Source organism: Xenopus laevis, chromosome 9_10S (genome assembly GCF_017654675.1).
Source record: "Xenopus laevis strain J_2021 chromosome 9_10S, Xenopus_laevis_v10.1, whole genome shotgun sequence".
NCBI classification, from domain to species: domain Eukaryota; kingdom Metazoa; phylum Chordata; class Amphibia; order Anura; family Pipidae; genus Xenopus; species Xenopus laevis.
In genome coordinates this window covers 85089756-85108265 of record NC_054388.1, presented here as the reverse complement: position 1 = coordinate 85108265, position 18510 = coordinate 85089756, and the positions used below count along the sequence as shown (strand labels likewise).

At 38.2% G+C, this 18510-nt stretch overlaps 2 protein-coding genes across 3 annotated transcripts in view; both read right to left on the bottom strand.

Moving 5' to 3' along the window:
* abat.S (4-aminobutyrate aminotransferase S homeolog) overlaps positions 1 to 18510 on the bottom strand; it is a 63201-nt gene that overhangs the window by 34649 nt on the left and 10042 nt on the right. For both annotated transcript variants that reach the window (XM_018237370.2, NM_001089641.1), the window contains 1 exon segment: positions 2820 to 2952. In XM_018237370.2, the coding sequence (XP_018092859.1) occupies positions 2820 to 2889 (70 nt within the window). In that variant the 5' untranslated portion in view covers positions 2890 to 2952.
* On the bottom strand, positions 14667 to 16605 carry LOC121398837. Its single transcript, XM_041578231.1, has 2 exons — positions 16517 to 16605; positions 14667 to 15455 (listed from the first exon to the last, which is right to left on the bottom strand). The coding sequence occupies exons 1-2, from the start codon at positions 16544 to 16546 to the stop codon at positions 14814 to 14816; spliced, it is 672 nt and encodes a 223-aa protein (XP_041434165.1). The 5' UTR covers positions 16547 to 16605; the 3' UTR covers positions 14667 to 14813.

The following is an 18510-nucleotide window of genomic DNA, read 5'->3' as shown; positions in this document are numbered from 1 at the left end:
ATAATGGATCACATACCTGTATATAAGTAATATTTTCCATATAACTGAATGCTAACAATGTTTTTATAGATGTAGATCCTAATGGGACATCATAACTTAAAGTAGACCTTGCTGCCCTAGTTAATGGTCATGTGGAGAGAAGGAATAGGTCTCCTGATGGCAGATCGAAGGGGCCCACGTTTTCAAAGAATTTATCATAAGTATTTAAGAAATACTTACACTGAATGTTACACTGATCATTATGTTAGTAATTTGAATTTCCAAATAGGAAATTGGGAGAAAAGACATGCGAGGATTTCACAATGGTTTGCAGCAATAAAAATAATGGTTATCAGTATTCAAGAACAATCATTTGTACTCTTTTATTCAGGAGGGTTGCCCAGGGGTCTTTTCTCCAATGAATTGGGGTTACAGATTCTATCACTCTGCAGATTCATAGAAATAATTTTCTTATCTCAAGGAAAAACGCAGTAACCTACATAAAAGCCAGTTAGAAATAAGTATGTTCCTTTATCCTTCTAAGCTAACTCTGACCAGGAGGCTACATATATTAGCTCATTTCCTTTGGTGGCAATTAAATGTGCTAATTTTGGAACACAGATGTTTTATCTTGATGCAAACAGATTTGAATGAAAATGTTAACAGAAAACTTCTCTTAAAGGGTTGCTAAAGGTTTCTACTCCCTGAGGTCTAGGGGAGATGCAATAATCTATTGACATTAAGGGGCACATTTACTTAGCTCGAGTGAAGGAATAGAATAAAAAATACTTCGAATTTCGAAGTATTTTTTTGGCTACTTCAACTATCGAATTGGCTACTTCGACCTTCGACTACGAATCGAACGATTCAAACTAAAAATCGTTCGACTATTCGACCATTCGATAGTTGAAGTACTGTCTCTTTAAAAAAAACTTTGACCACCTACTTCGCCACCTAAAACCTACCGGGCATCAATGTTAACCTATGGGGAAGGTCCCCATAGGCTTTCTAGCCAATTTCTGATCGAAGGAAAATCGTTTCGATCGATGGATTAAAATCCTTCGATTGTTCGATCAAACGAATAGCACTAAATCGATTTTAGTTCGCCGGTCGAATATCGAGGGTTAATTAACCCTCGATATTCGACCCTAAGTAAATGTGCCCCTAATTGAGTGTGCCCCTATGAATAAGTGTTTGTGACACGAAACGCGTCAGGCTGTGGACACAATAAACCTTTTTCGCTTTTTAACATTTGCCTGGTGGAAGTTTGCCTTATTGAGTGCCTGCTCCATATTGGTTTCGCCTAATTGTGTCTGAGACCACCCCCCATCCACATTGGTGATATGCTTTAGATGGTGTTTATTGAATAAAAATGAGCTGCAGCTCACCGTTTAGTTGCTTGGTTCTGGTTATCCTGCGGGGTATCCTGTGTCAATCCCCCAATAGAGTCAATCAAAAGAAATCCAAGTGCAGGACAAATCCACAGCAGTTTTCTTTGACTGCAAAATTTTTATTGGGAATGTGAAGAACACAACATGTTTCAGGCTAGGCCTTTTATCAATTTCTCCACATTCCCAATAAAAATTTTGCAGTCAAAGAAATACTGAAAATTATTATTTTTTATTATTTTGCAGAGACGAATTGCCTAAATGCTCAAAAAAGCCTTTGCATTCTTTTTGGCATGATTACACAAGTTTTTCGAGTATTTTCCGGCATTCTGTAGCCATGTTAAAACAAGGACAATGCGGGCATTGGGATCTTCATTAGTATAGGTATCAGTATATATTATATTGTTTATATATGCTTATTGTTTATATAGTGAATAAAGTACCCCCTTTTGTAAAATATAAGGATATTATAAGTTACCGAGGAGTTTCATGACCATATGAAAACACGAGGCCGAAGGCCGAGTGTTTTTATACAGGTCATGGAACTCCAAGGTACCTTCTAATATCCTCATATTTTGCAACTGGGGGTACTTTATTTATTATAATACACAAATTTCAGTGAGTCATGTGACAGAAATGACATCAGAACTCACCGTTTATAACTGATGACATCAGAACTCACCGTTTATAAGGATATAATTTACAAGATATTCATGGCTTTTGTGTATTATATAGTGAATAAAGTACCCCCTCTTGTAAAATATAAGGATATTATAAGTTACCGAGGAGTTTCATGACCATATAAAAACACGAGGCCGAAGGCCGAGTGTTTTTATACAGGTCATGGAACTCCGATTTAACTTATAATATCCTCATATTTTACAACTGGGGGTACTTTATTTATTATAATACACAAATTTTAGTGAGTCATGTGACAGAAATTACATCACTACTCACCTTTTATAACTGATGACATCACTACTCACCGTTTATAAGGATATAATTTACAAGATATTCATGGCTTTTGTGTATTATTATAGATAAGTCTGTATATTCATGTGTTGACTCATTTTAAGTTATGGTTGAATATGGGTTATACTGCGTAAGCACACTCCTCTTTTGCTACAGAAGCTTTCCTATTTGATACCAGAGGAGCAGACAGAAGGTTATGGCTTTGCATGTCAAGTGTGGGTTGAGTTTTTCATGACCTGCACATCACTACTCTATATATGTATATATATGTCCTGGGGTTTAATTGGAGAGGTTGAACTTGATTGATTTTTGTCTTTATTCAAACCAAATGAACTATGTAATTCTAACCAACTAACTAACTAACTAACTAACTAACTAACTAACTAACTAACTAACTAACTAAAATACATACAAATAAACATTTACAAGCATTTTAAAGTTATAAGTAAATGCACTTACATCTCAACACAGTTTACTTACATGGTACAAGTAGTCTGGCATTTTGCTGCAGATTGAGAGTCACTTGACGTGCAAGTAGTACAGAGGCCATTTTCCCCAATTCTGAGACACTTGAAGGACAGGCTTCGGCAACCAGTCCAGTGCCCAACTCTTTCTGTGTTTAAAAATAAATAAATAACTGTATAAGACCCTGGATTACGTACAGTATAGTAATTTCGAGTTAGGCCGGGGGTTATAAGCACAGGACTGTGGTCTTTCCTGAAGACATACTCCCTGGCTCAGCCTTGTTAGAAACTCACTGCAGTTGCTAACTGAGCAATGCTAATCATCACACTAATCACATTAACATACATGGTAGGTTCAAGAGTGACAGTTTTTCGTTTTTCTTTTTAAATAAAGCCACACAGTTGCACATGCAAGAGGCAGCATAGGTTCCAAATCCTTCTACTTCCCAGTGAAGCACTGCTTTATGACACCATTTTTGTCCTTCATTTCATAGTCAATAGGCTGGCACAAACTGAACCAGCAAAACCAAAATTATCCAACTAAAAAGTAGTTTAAGCAAAGAAAATAAAGGACTGCCTTACACATTTCGGGCCAATAGGGGGCACTTAATCATATGCTATGATTAAGTGCCCCTTTTTGGCATAAACTGTGTAAATTGTTTAATGCCTGGCTGTACCATCAAATTAGCACCAGCCAAAGAGACTGTGACGCTATGCTATCAAAGTGTTTCACATGTTTGAGGAATCAATGGTGGAAAGTTATTTGTTACACCATAATACGACTGACTGAATCCCATTCAGAACATGTCCAACATGTACAAAGTAGAATCATTCCTAATGAGAATGGTTCTTAGAACATCACTTAAGGCAATTCTTACTGGAGTTTGGAGCACTGACTTGGATCAGAATCTCATTAAATTCAGTAATGTGCATACAGCAATACAGCCTTTTTTTAGATCAATCTGCACTGCTCTGTGTCAGGTTAAGTGGATTTTTACAGTACACTGATTTGGGTTAGCCTCATAACTTTCTGGCTAGTTTTTTTTTTTTTTGCATGGAAGAGAATGTTTCTTTTGAGGATTTAAATTCACAACACAAAAAACTGTCCTACACTTAAAGGAGAGATATAAACAAACAAATAGCCATGATGCAATCTTAAAAACACTGTTTTAAATATTACTATTTATATGAGCGCTTTCAAAGATTTTCAAATACTTTCTTCTTGTAGAAACATTATTTTAGGGCCACATAATTAAAGAAAAATCTAATAAATATTCAAGTGTACCTCTAAAATCACCTTGCTGTGTTGGCTGCTAACTTAGCTTTCTTTCTTACTAGCAGACAAACATGGAGAGTTTCAGTATGGATTATGCTCTAACATCATTGCCACCTCTCAAAGTGTATTTTAAAAAAAGTACTACTGTACCAGAATAGTCATTTTTACAAAGTAGTGATTCAAATTTGACCTTTATGCATAAAATATCAGTCGAGTTTTTTTTTTACTTTGTCTACACTCATGCACGACATAAATCCTCATTTGGGAGAAAAGCCTGTGCAATTCAATCATTTAGTGTTGTTGTGTGTAAGTCTTTATTTTTACTTGATTTCACATGAGTATCCTTTGCATATGAATGGTGATCTTGTTCATGCAAAAACACCATAAGGATCTTCATTTTTAATTTTTTTTTTTATTATTTGAAATTTTTGTTATTATATCCTGTGTAAGTAAATTAACTAGAATCTTCGGCATTTTATTTTATCCAAACAAAACCACAGTCTACAAAAAAAGAGAGAAAAAGATGCAGTTCTGATACAAGTAGTTTCTGAATAATACTTCAGCATACAATGGCTCTGCAGCAGCACACAGAGGATCTATTTCAGCTCTGTTTCGATGGTTTTGCAGCAAATAAAAGGCAATGAAAAGCTCACAGAGGGAGACCAATCATATAAGGCATTTCTCCTAAACTGAAATGCCTTAACCAAAACCAAACGGAACTGCCTGTTCAGCCAATTTGACTTATTCAACCAATCTGACCCTGTCAGCGTCAGCCATAAATCATCAACCAGCTATGTTGATAAATGTGCCTGTCTATTTAATAGACCAACGATTGTAATAAAAAAAAAAAAAGGCAGAATTCACACAGAGGACTGAGAGGTGATTAAGTCTATGATACAAGGCCAATCATACTTTAAGCACAATGCAATAAAGATAAAAGATTTTATAGTGCCAAGATATTGCTTATTACTTTTTATATAATCTGTTAATGTTATATGATTTTTTTGAAAAGGCCATAGAAACTTATAATTACCAAACAGCCAAAGGTAAATGCTACCTAACCTTCACAGGTTTTCTTTTTAAAAGAAAATATTGACTGAATTGTTCAGTTTATGCATTATATAGACAGAAACTGTCCCAGACTATAAATCTGAAGATTTTGCCAATGCCAGAGGGCAAAAGGGCGAACTACTGAGGAAGCAGACCCTGCGGCTGCAGGGGGGCCCAGGAGGCCCCAGGAGGCCCTAAAATAGGGATGGGTGAATTTTTTCGCCTTGTTTCGCCACGGAAATTACGCCCATAGTCTTGTATGGTGTCATGCGTCAAAAAAAAATAAAAGACGTGCGTCAAAAAAATAGGGATGCACGAATCCAGTATTCGGTTCGGGATTCGGCCTTTTTCAGCGGGATTCAGATTTGGCCGAATCCTTCTGTCTGGCCGAACCAAATCCGAATTTGCATATGCAAATTAGATGCAGGGAGAAATCATGTGACTTTTTGGCACAAAACAAGGAAGTCAAAATGTTTTCCCCTTCCCACCCCTAATTTGCATATGCAAATTAGGATTCAGATACGGTTCGGTATTCGGTCGAATCCTTCATGGTGTTCAGAATCCAAAATAGTGGATTCGGTACACCCCTACAAAAAAATTTCCACCGCGCGTTAAATTTTTTTTGACACCCATAGACTGTAATGGGCGTCACCGTCATTTTGCCGGCAGCAAATTTTTTGCCGAAACAAAATGGGTCAAATTCGCCCATCTCTATTAAGGAACAATTTCAACATATATTGGAATGACAACCTCTGGATACTGTTTGGGCCTCTGCGTACCTGAAGTAGCAAGGCTTATTATGAACCTCAGTCCTGACCTGGACAATAAACAGGGAAACAAAGAATTACTGTCAAGAAAGAGAGTAGAGATGTATGATGAATCTTCTAGCAAGCTTTTCACCATTTTCAGTCAGTTTCAGGCATCTCCCTCTGCATGCACTCATAATCCGAAAAACAAAGAATGAATGGTTTTGTTCATTTTATTTAGAAAATCTTAGTAAATTAATCCCTACATTTTAAATGTAAGACATTCTCTAAGCACAAGCTTGTGAAAATAATCTACTACAAGTATTAATTAACAATCGGAGGAATTACAGCAGTTTAGATTTTAAAGCACAGACCTCAGCTGGCAATAATGGGGCATTTGTTTCATTTAGAAAGATGCTCAGTCACAATAATAATCACAATAATAATATCTGAATTGTTTTTTTTTAACCCTCAGCAACAATCATAGATTGGAAGGTATTTAATAACAAACAAACCTGAAAAGCAGCCAGTCACATTAGCCGGTGGCTGGATTAACTGTAAAAAGCTAATATACGTAAATGAATCTCATCTATGACACATACATGTATCACTGCAGGTACAGACACAGTTTAACCCCTGGAGTTGCAAGAATATACTGATGGCACATGCTTGCTTCAGTGGATGTGTACTACCAATACATGCTCGGTACCTGCTCTTATTTATGAGAGGGTATGAGAGGGTAAGCAGCACAAGGTATTACTGAATCAGTGAAGACAAAATATATCTAAACAGCAAATATTAACCTTGCAGACCTCTTATAGATTGTCTAGCGAATACCTGTCTGTGTATATTAGTGGCAGTGTTTTGTCTGGACTGCCCTAGACTTTATAGCACAGACTTCAAATGATCTGCTGGAATGTTATCGACTACACCACCTATTCCACAGAATTAAACCCCACCTATTACACTGCTGCTGCTAATTACTGGACAAACTGCATATCTCCCAACATTTGAAAAATGTAAAGAGGGACAAAAAACATCAGCCTCGCGTAGCACACTTAATATTTTTAGCCACGCCCATTTATGGCCACACGCCCTAATTACCTGTCCATTTTAAAAATTTGGACACATTTCTAAGAATTGTAGGGCCATGTTTTATGTGTTATAGCAGTTTTGCTAATGAAGCTGAAACTGTCACAGTTTCGCCGAGAGACGTGCTTATCTTAAATAGTTACAAGTGTTTCTTTGCTTATCTTAAATTGTTACAAAGGTATCGAAGTACAGCTACTCATGTCTTGGGCTCTCTGCCAAAAAGCCTCTTATTTTGATTACGTTTCAGAAACTTTGCATGTTTTTCTGGCAGTGCAGGAGATTAAAGAGAAACTTCGGACATTTCAGTAGGAAACCTGGATTGCTGGCTGAGCTGTCAAAATCGTGACTGTCCCGCAGAAAATGGAACTGATACCTTTTATTTTTGGATATTTTATTATCATTTTGCCTATTCTTATTGCAGATTTTTACCTGTAAGCACTCAGTGAACTAGTTGGGGCTGGCCAAAATCCTGTTGTTGGAAGGGTAGGGGCCAGAGCAACGTAGATCATGGGAAGGTGCACCCCAGTCCTTCAACATTTCCTCGCTGCCTGCAAACTTTTATATACTAACTCCTGTCCCACCCCCTTCAATGACATCGGCAATGGGTGAGTCAAACACAGGTATATAAATGATAATGGCATAAAGGATCATGTTGGATGCGGGATGGGAGAGAGTTGATTTGTTTATTTTCTGACCTGCTCATTACTATATGTTCAGTCCCTGTACCTTTTAATAAACAACAATATGCTTGGATGATAAAATGCTTAGCATTATTACACTTACAGTGCAGCCCACCAATCAACAAAACCCCCCGCTAACACTGGCGTCCACTTACTAAACCACAGTAAATGTGTCCCATCTTTTTCCGCAAGTTATAGCTGCCAATATTTTTCTGACAAAAGGTTTGCCATGATGAAGTTTACTAAATGGCGCTGTGCTTGGGAATCATTGGGATCACTGGAGTTAACTACGCTAACGGAGATTTGAATTGTCTGGAAACTAAATAAGTTTGTTATAAAATAGTCTTGTTCTATAGTGTTTATTATGTCATTTTTTACTGTATTGACATATTTATGGCCTGATATGCATCTTCAAACCTGATAAACTTTATTCAATGATTGTGAAGATACCATCAACAACATAATAAACACATTTATGCATTATATAAATCCACAGTTCAATCCAGTCACAAGCCTTACCCCCTGCCAATAGAATCATATAAACAAAAAAATCATAAACACGTTTTACCAATAAATCAATAAAAGGTGTTATTTTTCCTGCCCCCTTGAGAATTTTCTGGTGAAAAAAATAACACCACTACATAGGTGACGTCATTTTTGCGAATATTCTAGCGACAACTTTGTCTTTAACACATTTCGCTGAATAGTAAACCTGGCATTAATTTGTACGTAGCATTATTTTCAGTGAATGTGATAACTGGCGATCACATTTTTACACAAGAAAATTCTCCATTGTATATTTGTTTCCATTTAGTAAACTGGTGATAACATATTTGGCGATAGTTTTATGCGCATAATTTTAACGCGGTTTAGTAAATGTACCCCATGATTCTTTAAAACATTACTTTTATTTAGCTGCACTAATAAATACTGCCATTTAACCCACAGTAGCAATTATTTAAATTCACAACTGTAATTAATTTGCACTAATTACTCCATAGCCAACAGACACACTTGCTGTACTTTACAGTGGACTGTCAAGTTCACAAAAGGAGAAAATGACAGAACCACAAGTAATATTGATCATTCTGCCTAGAGGAAACATACTATCAGCAATCTCCCTCTGGTAATCTTCTGTATTCAGGTGCTGAAATTGTTGTTCACAGCTGCAGAAAAGCTATAGCTAAAAACAATGAAATGCATCAGAAGATTGCAGTAGAGGAGACATATTGCAGATAGGCTGCAGAGAGGAAAACAAAATGTATCGTTATCTAGCTATTTTAACTCGGACCTGCACTGTTGGTACATGTATCTAGAAAATACAAATATTTAGTTGAAAATAATATTGCAATTAAAAAGTGCTGGAAAGAGTACACATTTAGGGGAATGGCAAGTTTAAATAGATCTGTTTATATTTTTAAAAATAAACTATACAATTAGAACAAACACCTAAAGGGGTTGTTCACCTTTGAGATAACTTTTAATATGATGTAGACAGTGATATTCTGAGATAATTTGTTTTCATTTTTTATTATTGAAGGTTTTTGAGTTATTTAGCTTTTTTATTCAGCAGCTCTTTAATTTGGGCTCCAAGTGCCCTTTCTGCTGGCAGCACTCAGAGATCAAGTGATGAAGATTCCTGTGAGTTTTGATGCACTTGGGTGACAAACAAATTAAAGTAGTCAGCTAAGACAATTATTCTTTCTATTGATTTCCCACAATGCTGCTCAGAATCAATAAACTGCCATTAAAACCAAGTAATGGCCAAGAAGCTAAATCCAGTGCTCAGTCAGGAACAGAATATCCACAGAAATGTTGTGAGTGCACTGTGACAAGGTTATGTAAGTAAAAGCACAAGACTTTATGAAATGGAATATGACTTGCAGCACAGTTAATAGAATGATTACATATTTCCCAATAGCGTATAGAAAATTAGGGCTGATGTTTGAGCACAAGTACCGTGTGTATAATACAATGTTGGATGACCATGGTTTTTTTTTCACCACAAGTGCAAGATATTTCCTAAAATTCAACAAGGTGTCAATGTGCTTATTAAAACTGTGGCCAATGCATAAGAATGTGTGCAGTTGTGCCTGCAAACAGACACAATTGAGCTGATGTCATCATTTCTGGCACTGGGCATCATTATGGCATCTGCATCCAGGGACGATCCTAGGGCAATTGCACTCTCTGCACTAGAAAAGCAGTGCAATTTCTGGTTAATACTATATATTTAAGAAGAAATCAAGCTGAACTACAGTATGCCTCCAAATTGTAGTGGATTTCCAATGTTTGTTATTCACAAGAATGTTTAAACTTCATAAAGATAACTAAAAGCGAGAGTTGAGCAGTGCTTCTTTCAAAACCTTGCAATGCTTCATACACATAAAAGATACTTGTTGGATTTTAAAAGTTCCCACAGTGCTCTTGTCATTTATGTGTTAGTGGAATATACAGTCTGTTGGGGTCTCTTCCAGATGAACACAGAGTATAAGTGCAGTGGTGGCCATAGATGCACCGATAATACCGTATGAAGTATTTTACTACGCTATTCATTGTGTGGATGGTGGGAGACGAGCCGACCAATATTTGCAGAAGACTTGGATAACGGTTGGCTCGTCGATCAGCCCAACCGGAAAATCTTGATCGGACACCTTTGAAGGCACCCAAACATTGGCCATTGTTAGTGCTGAATCATCAAGTACAGGTAGAATTCTGTTGTTTATACCTGTATATCTGATAATTCAGCTCTACATGTGTTGAAGCAAACAAACTTTCCAGAAAAGATCATAATACTAATATCTATGGCCAACTTAAATCCTGCTCCTCTGCTTGTACTTCCTGGAAAACAAAATCACACAGAGCCCATAGCATAACAGACTTTCTATAATCATCCCTGCATGCTATTAAGAAATGGAAAAGTCCCACGTTGTATAAGTTGCAGCTGTGCATGAAGGAGAGTGATACTTCTGGTTATTATAGAAAGTCTGTTATGTTATGGGCTCTGTTTTGGAGGGAGTACAAGCAAAGTAACAGGACTTACTTACCCATCGGGAAGAGACCATTCACACATACAGTAAATGACAAGAGAACTGTGGGAACTTTTAACATGTGGGTGAAGCATTGAAAGGGTTTGAGAGTATAAACGAACCTGATGTTTAAAAAAAGAGGGGAGAGAACTCACTTCTTAGAAAATGTATATCTTAAAGTGGCCATAGTCGTGACAATTATGATCTTTCCAAGAAAGATTGTTAGTTTCTATACACACGTGTAGAGCAGAATCGTCAGATATACAGATAGATACACAAGTAGAAACAATAGAATTCTACCTGTATCTGACGATTCACCACTACATGGCCGATGTTTGGGTGCCTTGAAATGCACCCGATCAAAATTTTCAGTCCAGCCCGATCACAAGCCGACCAACATCCAAGTCTACTGCCGATATCGGTCGGCTCTTTTTCCCCCATACACGCACCGAATATTGTACAAAAATCTTTTCATATTATATTATCTGTGCGTCTATGGCCACCTGTCAACTTTATAAAGCATTAGTGTGCTTCTTCAACCTTACATTTTTTTTCTATTGCAAACAATTCAACCATGCTTATTGTCACTGGTGCTTTGCAAATTCCCGATTCAAGGTGGATTCAAGAAAACACATAAGAACGCGCAGCATGAGCATGCCCGTTGCACCCAGGAAAAAAAATAATGTGTTATATACTCATAGAAATTTGTTATAAACTCATAGAAATAAAATAATAAAATAATTTGTTAACCTGATTTATCCAATGCAAAATTTATTTTGACTGAAGATTATGAAGATTAAAGTGAAATGCTAATAAAAAAGCAAACCACTGTATGTTACTGTAATAGCCTCTGTTTGTAAGTGTGAATTGTATGTAAGTTGGGTGTATGCAACTCGAGGACTCCCTGTATTTTACAGAACTATCATTTGATTTTTGTTTCCCTTTACAATACCTTTTATCCCTGGTCAGATGCTACGGTCATGACTGTACCTTTCCTATAGACCAGTGCTGGACAGCTGTTACGATAAAATAGGCCTATAATTCATTTTACCAAATGTTCTGGAGCCAAAACACAATAAAATGAAGATGTCATCCAAACACCTTAGTGGAGCCCTTGAGCAGCCTGGGGTTCATAAGAATCCAGAACCACATCTGGAACATTGGCCTCCAGCTAGGAAAGTCCTGCTATAGATCTACTATTGGACATATCAACAAACATTTAAATACTTTTTCCTCTTCTTTATGTCTCTTTTTGTTAATTCCCCCCCCCAAAAAATGTTCCCATAGACAAATGTTACTTTGTAAATTGACCATATGATCAAAAATAAGAAAGAACAGGCCTTTAGTAAATTAATTTACTACAGTCCTTAGTATAAAAGCAGTGTCAATGTACAGATAATACTGTGTAAATCATTTCAGCTTTCTTTTCCACCAAATGAAGTATATAAATGACATGAATGAATTTTAACATTCTGGTGAAGCTCCATGTCAATACATGAACAGATTTGTTGTGAAATAATGCCAGTATATTTTTTAAACTTGACCTGATCTGTTAAAAGCTCAAAACATAGAGAAACATTTTAATTCTGACCCATATTTATTTTTATCCATTATGCACATAGGAGGGTAAATTATTTGCTCCTCTTTGCTGTAGGCAGTTAAAAGGCACCCATCACCCCATAATTGTTCCTCTACCGGAAATAGAGCCCACACTATGGTTGGGGGAAACAATAGTGTTTTTTTTTTTAAATTACCCCCACGAGTGCTAGGCCATTCACATCAGCAGTTTTTTTGTGACCGGTAAAGGTGGCAACCTTACAAGTCAGTGTTAGGAAACCATGTTAGGAACGAGAGATAAGACAGAATCAGTGTAGAAGTGACAGACAGGATCAGTGTAGTTAACAGAGCAGCCAAATGCTCCAATAAGAAGAATAGAATGGTTAGTATCCTGTGGTGTCAAAAGCCAATATAAGGACTGAAGCGAATAGGAGATTCCTGGAGTAATTCACCAATTTGAGAATCTGCTAGAACTGAGGAGTATAAGTGAGTACAACCACTGATTGTTGCCAACACTATGCCTGTGTAACACTCTTGAATGCAATTGTCTGAGGTATCTAAAGTGACTAAATGTGTACAATCTGTATAGTACCACAAAAGAGTTTGCATACGACCCAGAAAATAAAGAGGTATCATTTTGCTGAAATAATCACTGGCACTCAAATTATTGAGACTCTGTTCTATATGTGTACATGATTGTGATTAAACCCTTCCTCCACCAGTCCAGCAAGAGCCCACCTGAGAAAAAGAGTTCCATGCAAAAGATGCTTTACTGGGCATTACAATAGGCCAAGTGACGGGTAATAAAGAGGGGGCCATCGTCTAAATAGCATTATATGTATATAGCACTTTCTAGAAATTGTTCATCATTCCCATCATTTTAACTCACAGATGGCCACAGATTGGCTGATGCTCCATGTTATTTGATGTACATACACGTGTGCCAAATGAAGAAATTCCACAGCTCAAATGACTGTAGATTTAAGGGTCAGGGCACACGCTCAGATTCGGGGCGACAAATCTCCTCTTCTTCAGGGCAACTAATCTCCCCGAACTGCCTTCTGCCGGCAATTTACATTTTAGCACTCGAATCGATTTGTTTTCCGAAGCGCCCGAAGTTTCTTCATGCGATTTGTCGCCCCGAATAAGAGGATATTTGTCACCAGGCGACTAATCTCCCCGAACCTGAGCGTGTGCCCTAACCCTAAGAAGCGAAGAGGAGCTGCTCCTTCACTTTCTCATCAGCTAATGCCCTGTGCACGTCAGAATTGAGTATCTGGTATATGTACCAGTCAGATGGGTGCAAGAGATCCTCAGGATATGGTGTCTATTGTCCTTGAAGGTCAGTCTGACCATTTAGCTTCAGACAGACATCAGGGGAATGTAGAAATAAACTGAAGTAGTATTTTTTTCTACAAAGGTAGATTGAAGAGTAGATACAGTAGCAGATACCCAGTGGATGTATGCACAATTTTGACCCAAATGATCACTAGACCGTTTGCCTACAATGGATTTATTCAGTTGCTTATGGATGGGGCTTAATGTATAAATTGTCATGGAAACAGTGTAGAAGAGGGTAAGATTTAGGGCTGGAAAGAGCCGAGCAGTAAGCTGAAAAGACTGAAATACTTTGCTTTTAAATTACCGTGACAGCACTTCAAATGAGCGGTTAAATGGTTGTCATAGTAACCAATTGGGGAACTCTCAGAGGAAATCTGCAATTATCAAACTTTCCGATTTCAATGATCACCTGATTGGAGACACTTCAAACGGAACTCCACCCTGATAATAATATAATATATTTCTTCATAACAAAGATGCCATAATTCAAATAACTTTCAAGAACAAGTTAACAGTTTTTTCAAACATTTTAAAGGTATGTGTCAGTTTATTTGCTACTGAAAGCAGACAGACAGCAGCAAAGACCACTATATATATATATATATATATATATATATATATATATATAGACCAAAAAATGACCAGCAACACCAGGATTTCAGTGAAAAAGAAATGTATTCATATGTGCATATTTAGCCAACGTGACGTTTCGGTCCTCTCAGGGACCTTTCTCAAGGCAACTATGCCTCCCATTACAACAAGTTTATATAGCCAATAGTGAACAAACAATTAAGGAAGTGACATCACCCTATTAAAGTGATCAGTGCAGTTTTAAGAACATTAAAAGCTTATGATATGATATACAAAAATTCCCACATATCATTAATAAGGGTGATTAAGATACAGTTATAATATTATATAAAATGTTAGAATACATAAAAAGCTCTAAATAACAGTTATTTGTTGTGAGTCCTGTGTATATAAAGTGCAGAGTGCAAAGTGCAAAAAGAATTTAAAATATTATAAATATTATAAACATCTGTATCTAGTCTGTCATGGCTCGAGACCCCTCAGTGAATTATGTTCATATTAATTTGATTTAGTTTACTTTACTTTTATATTTTTATATTTTTATATTTCACTATATGTCTCCAATCCAACTGATCCATAATATATGATTATATGAACATGTCCACGGAGTATATAAGCCATACTGATCAATTACTATAGTCTATCTACTTATCCTGTGGCTACAAAACAATTTAACTGCAATGCCGTATTTAGGCCCCTTGGAGCCACGCAGTCCAGTTCATATGTCCAGAATGCCTCCCTCTGGAGCAACATACGGTCTGTGTTCCCTCCTCTTGGGGTATCCTGGATACAGTCGATAGGCATACATTTAAAAGAAGAGGCAGGATGTTTAGCTTGTAGCCAGTGTTGGGCTACTGGTTGTTTAGATATATCCTGTTTGACATTTTTCTTTGGTTTAGGTTCCAATGCTGCCCGGATTGTTGAACGATGCATACTAATCCTTTCACGTAATTGTCTATTAGTCTTCCCGCAGTATATAAGACCGCAGGGGCATTTAATTATATAAATCACATTTCGGGATGTGCAGGTAAGTCTGTGCTTTATATCATATGGCTTCCCAGTGTGTGGGTGGAAAAATGTTTTCCCCAGAATCAGTGTATTACACATTACGCAGTTACCACATTGAAATGAGCCCATTTTTTGTACACCCCTCTGATTGTTATCATATTTATTTACCGGATCTGCGGATGACAGTAGCTCCTTAAGGTTCTTGTTTCTCCTATGGCCAAACCGAATCCTTTTTGAGTTTACCGCAGTCAATTCTCTGTCCGTTTTCACTATAGGCCAAAGCTGTAAAACAGAGTTTTTCATTATTGGGGTACGGGCATCATAGGTTGTGGTATAATATAGCACATTGTCTTTATTTTCCTTCCTTTTCTGATACATTTCACCCTTTAAGACCTCCCTTCTGTCAAGGGTCATAGCCCATAGCTTGGCCTCATTTACCACTGCCTCGGGGTAACCCCTCTCCAGGAATTGTGCGGCCATTACGTTCAAAGCGGATAGTTTTTCTTGTTCCTTACTGGTAATACGTATGACCCGTAACATTTGTGACCTTGGGAGAGAATGTAAAAGATGTTTTGGGTGACTGCTTTTATAGTGGAGCAATGTATTTCTGTCTGTGGGCTTCTGATAGACCTTAGTCTGCAAGCAATTCAATTCCCGATCCTTATAAATCATCACATCTAGGAATTGAATGGACTCCACATCATAGTGTAAAGTAAACCGTATAGTTGTGGGTAACTTATTGAGATCCTCCACAAAACTATGCAGGTCTTCCTCCGGCCCAAACCACAGAAAGAACAGATCGTCTATATAACGTCTGTAATAGCCCCCATATTTGCGAAAAAGACCATGGTTCAGTATATGTTGTATCTCATATTGATTCATGAAGGCATTAGCATAAGAGGGGGCTACATTTGAACCCATGGCGGTCCCCAAAAGTTGGAGGTAAAACTGGGTCTCAAACTTAAAGTAGTTATTCCTGAGTATGAACCCCAATAATTCCAGGACGAATTCCACTGGAGGTCCCTTGTATAGTGCATTCCCACACATTAATTCCCTGGTGGCCTCTATGCCTGCATCGTGTGGTATACACGTGTAGAGGCTATTGACATCCATTGTCACCAGGATAAAAGATAAATCATTTAGGTCAATACTCTCTACCACATGGAGAAAGTCAGTGGTGTCTTGTACATAGGAACCAATGTCCTGTATCAGAGGCTGCAATAAAGAATCCACATATCTAGCTACTTTTCAGTTAATGAGCCCACTGCTGCTATTATAGGTCTCCCTGGCGGATGTGTGAGGTTTTTGTGGATTTTTGGTAAAGAGTACATGACAGGTCTTACCGGATATTCCACGTACATCGCATCCCTCATTTTCTCGGATATCCAACCACCAGTGCAGCCTTCCTCCAAAATTTTCTTCAAATGCGTTTGGAATCTACAAGTAGGATCAAAGGTTAAACGTTGGTAGCATTTAGGGTCTGATAGTTGCGTCAATAATTCACTCCTATAGTATGAGTAATCCAATACTACTACGGCACCACCCTTATCAGCAGGTTTTATTATAATATCTGTCCTTTCCCGTAAAGATTTCAGAGTTGCCCGTTCGTCCTTTGTCAAATTACCCCTATGTTCAGTGAGTTTAGGAAGTTGACATACAGTTTCATTCAGCATCCTAGAAAACGTACGCAGGGATGTATTGGCCGTGCCAGGGTCAAAGTCACTTCTCGTATTAAGAGCAGGGCAAGATTCCCCCATTGTTGTGGGTCCGGGCCTAGCTTTAAAATACTCTTTTAATCTGAGAGTACGGGTAAATTTATAATTGTCTACCACATTCCAAAATCTATGTTTTGTGGCTGACGGTACAAAGGATAACCCTCGAGCCAGGATATTCATCTCACCTGCTGAAAGTTGGTGGCTTGATATATTCACTACTTGTCCCGTTTCGCTATCCGGCGTGGAGGTCTCCCTCGTGCTCTTTCCTCTGAGGTGTTTGCGACCGCCGCGTCTGAGTTTGGATTTAGTGTGCCCCCTCCGTCTGGGACCTTGCCTGCATCTAAGATTACAGGGACGGCATGGTTTACCGCTGGCGTCATGGAGGACGAGTAGGAGGTATGCGACGCAGACCGATGACGCGGAAGGTGCAGCGTCCACTGGGATATGTCTCCAGCAGCACGGAGTCTGAAGAGGAGCGTGGCAGCACGACACAGACGGCGCAACCGGATTTTTTAGATGCAGGCAAGGTCCCAGACGGAGGGGGCACACTAAATCCAAACTCAGACGCGGCGGTCGCAAACACCTCAGAGGAAAGAGCACGAGGGAGACCTCCACGCCGGATAGCGAAACGGGACAAGTAGTGAATATATCAAGCCACCAACTTTCAGCAGGTGAGATGAATATCCTGGCTCGAGGGTTATCCTTTGTACCGTCAGCCACAAAACATAGATTTTGGAATGTGGTAGACAATTATAAATTTACCCGTACTCTCAGATTAAAAGAGTATTTTAAAGCTAGGCCCGGACCCACAACAATGGGGGAATCTTGCCCTGCTCTTAATACGAGAAGTGACTTTGACCCTGGCACGGCCAATACATCCCTGCGTACGTTTTCTAGGATGCTGAATGAAACTGTATGTCAACTTCCTAAACTCACTGAACATAGGGGTAATTTGACAAAGGACGAACGGGCAACTCTGAAATCTTTACGGGAAAGGACAGATATTATAATAAAACCTGCTGATAAGGGTGGTTCCGTAGTAGTATTGGATTACTCATACTATAGGAGTGAATTATTGACGCAACTATCAGACCCTAAATGCTACCAACGTTTAGCCTTTGATCCTACTTGTAGATTCCAAACGCATTTGAAGAAAATTTTGGAGGAAGGCTGCACTGGTGGTTGGATATCCGAGAAAATGAGGGATGCGATGTACGTGGAATATCCGGTAAGACCTGTCATGTACTCTTTACCAAAAATCCACAAAAACCTCACACATCCGCCAGGGAGACCTATAATAGCAGCAGTGGGCTCATTAACTGAAAAAGTAGCTAGATATGTGGATTCTTTATTGCAGCCTCTGATACAGGACATTGGTTCCTATGTACAAGACACCACTGACTTTCTCCATGTGGTAGAGAGTATTGACCTAAATGATTTATCTTTTATCCTGGTGACAATGGATGTCAATAGCCTCTACACGTGTATACCACACGATGCAGGCATAGAGGCCACCAGGGAATTAATGTGTGGGAATGCACTATACAAGGGACCTCCAGTGGAATTCGTCCTGGAATTATTGGGGTTCATACTCAGGAATAACTACTTTAAGTTTGAGACCC